At 32.5% G+C, this 6,482-nt stretch overlaps 1 protein-coding gene across 1 annotated transcript; it reads right to left on the reverse strand.

Moving 5' to 3' along the window:
• Nucleotides 1–1,568: 1,568 nt before the first annotated feature.
• Nucleotides 1,569–4,132, reverse strand: LOC25484883 (geraniol 8-hydroxylase). The gene is made up of 3 exons (XM_013613894.3): nucleotides 3,991–4,132; nucleotides 2,817–3,703; nucleotides 1,569–2,356 (listed from the first exon to the last, which is right to left on the reverse strand). Exons 2-3 carry the CDS (start codon nucleotides 3,699–3,701, stop codon nucleotides 1,772–1,774), a joined length of 1,470 nt encoding a protein of 489 aa, XP_013469348.2. The 5' UTR covers nucleotides 3,702–3,703; nucleotides 3,991–4,132; the 3' UTR covers nucleotides 1,569–1,771.
• Between the last annotated feature and the right edge of the window lie 2,350 nt (nucleotides 4,133–6,482).

A 6,482-nucleotide genomic window follows, 5' to 3' on the forward strand; every position in this document is an offset into this window, starting at 1 on the left:
TGATCACTACGGAGAGCTAAAGAGGTTATGTTGTGGACTAGCGGAACTACCTAAAATTCCTGGTGTAGTTGGATGCAAGGATCTTCAAGAGGGCAGAAGGCATTCCGAGGTTTGAAGAGGTAAGGATGGAAGCTTGTGTAACTACAAAGTGTAGTTGGATGCAAGGTGAGGAATCAGACTTGAAAATTTGTGGAACTACCGAGGGTGGTTGGATGCAAGTGGAGGTCGGTGTATAGATCAGGGTTCAAGCGAGGATTTAGACTTGATCGGTTTTGTCTTGAGGAATGGTCAAGGCAAGGTTAAGGACCAACGTGGTTGATAGTTAAATTAGCATCACCACAAAATTTGAATCATGCCACAGGCAAAATTTTGTGTAACATGCTCTCGCAGGCAAAATCATGCAACAATTTTTGATGAACTAAAACATGCTCTAGCATCACCAAATCGTGACACGATTTCTCCAAATGGTGTCACAATCTTGCAAGACTTCCAACATCAAGTTTTGAGTCAAAACTCGACAATTCTCCACCTTAACTCTAAATTTATGGTGATGCCAATTCAATAACCTTAACCTTGCCTTGACTACTCCTCAAAAAAAAATCAAACAAGTCCGAATATTTGCTTTAAAAAGAGTAAGAAGTATTGTGTCAATTTAAAATAAATTCAATTGGTATTCTGACAAAACCAATTTGAACAATGAGAAAAAAAGAATTGAAGTTTGATGTGGAGATGGAAGGAGGAAGAAAAATGAGTGATTTCCTCTTCCTCTTTTTTTATTTCTAAAAAAATGTTATTTCTTACATTAGCAACACTTAGAAATGCAACGTCATCAAAATTAGTCACGTAAGTGTTTTTTGGTCACAATTTATCAAAATATACATAAATGCAAAAAAGAATCATGTTAAATGATCACATTTTAAACTTGAAGGACTAAAATCGCACAATTGTAAAATTGAGGGGTCAGAGTGAAATTAAGTATGCATCTTGCTATTTCCTCAAGAGTTGTGTACGTTTTTATAGTGAAACCTTGCATCTTGTTCCTTTCAAGCTTTAGCTTGTTCACGGGGTGAAGTCATTTTGCGCTGCCTTTGAAGACTTCTCATACTTGAAATTGAAAGTAAACCATGTTGTTCTGTGCAAGTGTGAGTTATATGTCCCACATCGGATAAAACAGTAAAGGTTGAACACCTTATAAGTAAAAGGACCCATAAACCCATTGCCTTAAGGTTTTTGGTAAAGAGTGTGGCGTCTCTCTTGCTTGTGTGGTTGTTCTAGCCTCGATGTGGACGGTCCCCCGAGTTCCCCCAGTAAGGATAAGATACTACAAGATAAGAAATTGATTCTAGTCGACAAGAAATTGTCTTCAAGATGGAATTGGAAGAATCCCTAAAAAGCATCTAAAATATACTTTCAAAATATCACACTGAAATATCTTTTTTTTTTTTGTTCGCGGTTCGAAACCAGACCTTGCATATATTATGCATTGTCTCTATCAACTGAGTCAAGTTTACGAGGACACACACTGAAATATCTAAGTATATCAATATGGAAACAAAACAACAGAAAAATATGTAAATAGAGAAACAATGAAATTTTATTCGTGAAGCCATACATATTTTACATCCCCATACAAAGGCTTCAAAACTCTGGGAGGCACTTAAGCCGACACATGCAACAAACTAAATAGGCTTAGAGCAAATTAAATAACGAAAGATAAATGCACCCCTTAATAGAGGTGTTACACAAAGAGATTATTCATCAAGTTAATTACTTAATATACTTTATTTAATGCAACTGGAATAGCTCTTAGTTGTTTGTCCAAGTTCATGTCCTTTGGTTCCATATTATTTTCAAGTTTCCAATCAAAGGAGTTAATCAATGATCCCAACATCAAATGCAACATCCTAACAGCAAGTGGTGAGCCAGGACATATACGTCTTCCACTGCCGAACGGTGTAAGCTTAAAATGTCGACCTTTGACATCAATTTCAGAACCCAAAAATCTTTCTGGTGAAAACAAATGAGCATCATCCCATATGTCTGTTCTACCAATAGCCCATTCATTGATCAGAACTTGTGCACCTTTTGGAATTGTGTAACCTGCTATTTCCACATCTACCCTTGCTTTCCTAGGAAGTAACATTGGAGCTGGAGGGTGTAAACGTAAACTCTCTTTTATCACTGCATTCAAGTATGGAAGCCTATCAATATCTGATTCCTCAATTGGTTTGCCTAATCCAATGGTTTCCTCTAATTCCTTCTTTGCTTTTGACATAACCTCTGGATGGCGTACTACTTCGCTCATTGCCCTTTCTAATCCATATGCCGATGTTTCCGTTCCCGCCACAAGCAAATCCTATTAAAATTACAACAATAACATGTTAAGTAAAGATCTCAAGCGAGTAATTCTTGTGTGGACACATTATATATTTGGTCACACATGTCATAAAAATACATATTATTATTAATTTTTTCTTTCTATTTTGGGAATGTGTCCAAAAGATGTGTTTAAATCTTTGTGTCCATATAAAAATTACGGAAATGCTACCGGATCCTTGATTAAGGAAGCAAATATAATAGTATTGTATTGGAACTTGTGTAATCAATTCCTCAAAAGTGTAAAAAACGTTGTCTTCAACTTAAAACTTGCTTTTTTTTACTACCATGACCCTAAAAATTATTAATCTCATGTATGATCACACAAATATAGGGAAAAAATGTTGAAAATCGGCTGTGTGAAATTGTGACATGTTTCATTAGTGAAAAGTATTTTTCTTAATAAAAAAGAAATAGTTATAGAGAGTGAAAGAACATACAAGTAGTAGATGCTTAATCTGTCTTTTATCCATCTTTTGGTTATCTTCCTTGGAAATGTCCAACAAGGCGTCTAGCATGTCATTTTTTGAGACATATTGTTCACTTTGTCTCATCTTCATTCGTTGGTCAATTATGATATCCAAAGCATAGAACACTTTTGAAACATAAAGAGTAGTGTGTCTTCTAATGCCTTGTGGATCAAAAATCTTCAACACTGGGAAATGATCAGCAATATTTGGTGTTCCAACAGCACTTAATAGAGTAGACACTATATTTTTATATTCATCATCTAAATTCTCAACAAAATCTTGAGACACAAAAGTATATGACAAAAAATTAATGCAAGCCTTGAAAGCAGCTCTTCCAACATCAACAGCTTCACCAGTTATGCTGCTTTTATGCATATCATTTAGAAGATCTTTTAATTTCCTACGTCTAAGCTCTTGACTTCCATCAAGAGTCTTGGTAGAGAATAAATTATTATGACATATTTTCCTAAGATGTTGCCAAAGAGGTGAAAATGGGAGGAAAACTAAGCTAAAATTGTTGTGATTATGAGTTGTTGTGTTATCAGGAACAGATCTATCAGTGAACAATGAATCATTTGTAAAAAGAATCTCTTTGGCCATATGTGATGATGAGATGATTATGGTAGTTTCTGTGCATAACTTAATGCGCATAATAGGACCATATAACTTAGCAAATTCTGCAAGTGTTTGTTGTGGCTTGTTGTACAATTCAACAACATTTGACATGATAGTGAAAAAGGAAGGTCCAGGTGGAAGCTTGTAGTTAGGTTTTTTGCTTCTGCCAAGAAATGAACCAAAAAAGTATGTGACAATGCATGTCAACAAAAAGAGCATAGCACCACTACCATAATCCATATCTGAAAGAAAAAAAATCAGGACAAGTAAAGTATGTGTTAGCACCAAGGAGACAGGAAATTTTAATTTGTTGTATTACTTATAAGTAATTCATGATATTGAATATTATAATAATGTGAGCAGAAATTTTCACAAAAATTTAAGCATAGTACATTATACATCACATATGGTCAGGTTTAGTTAATTCATATACTATATTGACATTATAAATTAATGGCATTGGAAACACTATCATCAAAATCTGAATATGGGAAAGAGAGATGAGAGGTAAGGTAAGGTAAGAACTTACCTTTCTCAAGCACAAGAAATCAACCAGGATATATAGATGCTACACTCCCAAAGGACTTCTTGCTCTTTGCTTGTAACAAAGGTGCTCCACTTCTCATATTATATAGGAAGAGAGTGAGATAAAGGTACTGTTCAGTAACTCGTTATTTTTGTTGCATTAACTGCTTTTGTTTGGGTAAGCAAGTGGAGGGTATTATTTACTTGTTTTATTCAATATTCAATATAATAATTAGTGTTTTGTCAATGAAGTACTCTTGACCAACACTGTGAAATCTTTAATACTTATTATAATGAGAGAAATATGTGAAATAACATAATAAACGAGAGTTAAGTCTAATCAAAGAGATTAGGCTCCCACAATCTTCGAATCAATGTTAGAATTCTAACCCTACTTATATTTAGTGTGTATCAAAGTAGATTTATCTCAAGAGAAGAGAACTTGGGGAAAACAAAAAAAAAAATGCTTTTTTTAGGTTTATCAAGTTATAGATATGAAATTTTCACGGTAGTTTAACAATGATTAATCTCCGTCGAAAAACTTATGGGGCATACAAATAGATTCTCACATTCCATTCGAATTTTCTCTATATGCAAAAGTCAAGGATCTAACTCGTGATCATTTGTTTAAAGGGTCCAAATCTCTTATCAATTGAATCAATTTGTTGGTCAATTTCAATTTGCTATTATATATTTTAAAATTGTAATTAATCATTTTAGTTTCTAAATGTGTGATGCAATGTCGATATAATCTATCAACGTATTGATTTTTATTTTTAAAAGACACAATTTAATGTAATGTGTTGTGTTGTCATATTAGATTCTAATTTAAACAAAATCACAATTTAATCCTTCACCCTTCACTTTGTTAATCATTTTGATCCTTAACAACTCTCAAAATCATTAATAATCATTAATGTAACTATGGAAAAGAGAAGTGTTATATTGACAACTATTCTACAGTCCAACACTATATATATATATATAAGGATTTGCTAGAAAACACCCACTAGTTTTTATATGGGAGTGTTTTAGCAAGCTACACCTTAAGGTGCATTTCACTACTTTTTAGTTATAACTTGCTAAAACACACCTTCAAAAAAATAAGTGGGTATATCCTAGCAAATGTCTATTGGAGTTGTTAACATACGCCCACTTATTTCTTAGAATGTGTGTTTTAACAACATTCACCTTAAGGTGTATTTAGCAACCTTTTAGTTATATATTTGCTAAAACACACCTTAATAAAAACTAGTGGGTGTATCCCAACAAACCTCATATATATATATATATATATATATATATATATATATATATATATATGCTAGAAGACACTTTTTATGAAAGTGTTTTTTACCAAGTTATTCTATGAGCATTTGCTAAAAAACACCAACTAATTTATTAACATGCACGGTTATAAATTCTGTACTTGTATACCAAAATTGCATTCTGTCATGTACTTACTACCTTTCTATTAGAGGACATGTACTTTAGGGACCAAAGAAAGATAATGAAACCTCACATGCCTAATTTGTTTCTTTCTTTTTTATAAAATTTATTATTTTGATAATGAAACACTATTCATTCATCTTCATGTGACTCTTCCTGGCAAATGGCAATCTTATCCTAAAAATCCAGAAATGTAAGACAATTTTTTCATGAACCATTTGATCTTGAAACTCATTTATCTAACATATTTGGTCCAAGATTAAGGCTAATGAAGAAGAAATGCCATCAAAATCAAAATCTCAGATATCATGTTCAATTGGTTGGTTTATAATCCGATTCCCAACTATTTTTTCTTCAAAATATTAAAGAGTTAGAACCGGATTCTTCTAACTTTTAAATTTATTTTCAGATTTTTTAAATTAAAAAAAATAATGTTCAGAATTTTATTTTAAATTTTTTTAATTACGTAGATTGCCACGTGACAAAAGTTGCACAGTCAGCAACTGCCACATGGTGAATAACATGCCAAATCAGACATGAAGTGGGGTCAGGGACCTTTTTCAAACAAAATTTTTTTTATAGAGATGTATTTCAAAGTTTTTTTTTTACCGGAACGAAAATCAAAACTGGCCCAAATTACAAGGACGATTATCATATTTAAGCCTTTTTTTATTTCTTTATATGATGATATAATTTAACTGGTAATTTGTGAGTAAAAGGGTCTAAGAATCATAACTTGTTATGAATAGGGTTAGTTGGAGGTGTACTATAATTCGTAGGAGAATGCTAACCATTGTCCTTGGGGCATTGGATAAGGGGATAAAAATAGAAATATAGCATTGAAAAATGGTAAAAAATGATTAATTTAACTTTTTAAAAGTCAAAATATTGTTGAAACCAATGCAAACATGCTACTTTTGACTTCCTTAACCATTGCCCCAGCAAGACCCTAATTTGTATTGCTTCTTTCTAAATCAGTTTTTGTTATTAAGACTTTTTTGGGTTTCTTACTAATTTTTTAAATTAAAATGGTTTTTGTTGATATTT

This window comes from Medicago truncatula, chromosome 1, assembly GCF_003473485.1.
Source record: "Medicago truncatula cultivar Jemalong A17 chromosome 1, MtrunA17r5.0-ANR, whole genome shotgun sequence".
NCBI lineage: Eukaryota > Viridiplantae > Streptophyta > Magnoliopsida > Fabales > Fabaceae > Medicago > Medicago truncatula.

Excerpts from the sequence above, each read along its gene's own strand:
- LOC25484883 (XM_013613894.3), bottom strand. The coding sequence starts at position 3,701 with ATGGATTATGGTAGTGGTGCTATGCTCTTTTTGTTGACATGCATTGTC. Across the intron at positions 2,357-2,816 it reads AGATTAAGCATCTACTACTT|GATTTGCTTGTGGCGGGAAC; the intron begins GTATGTTCTTTC and ends TAATTTTAATAG.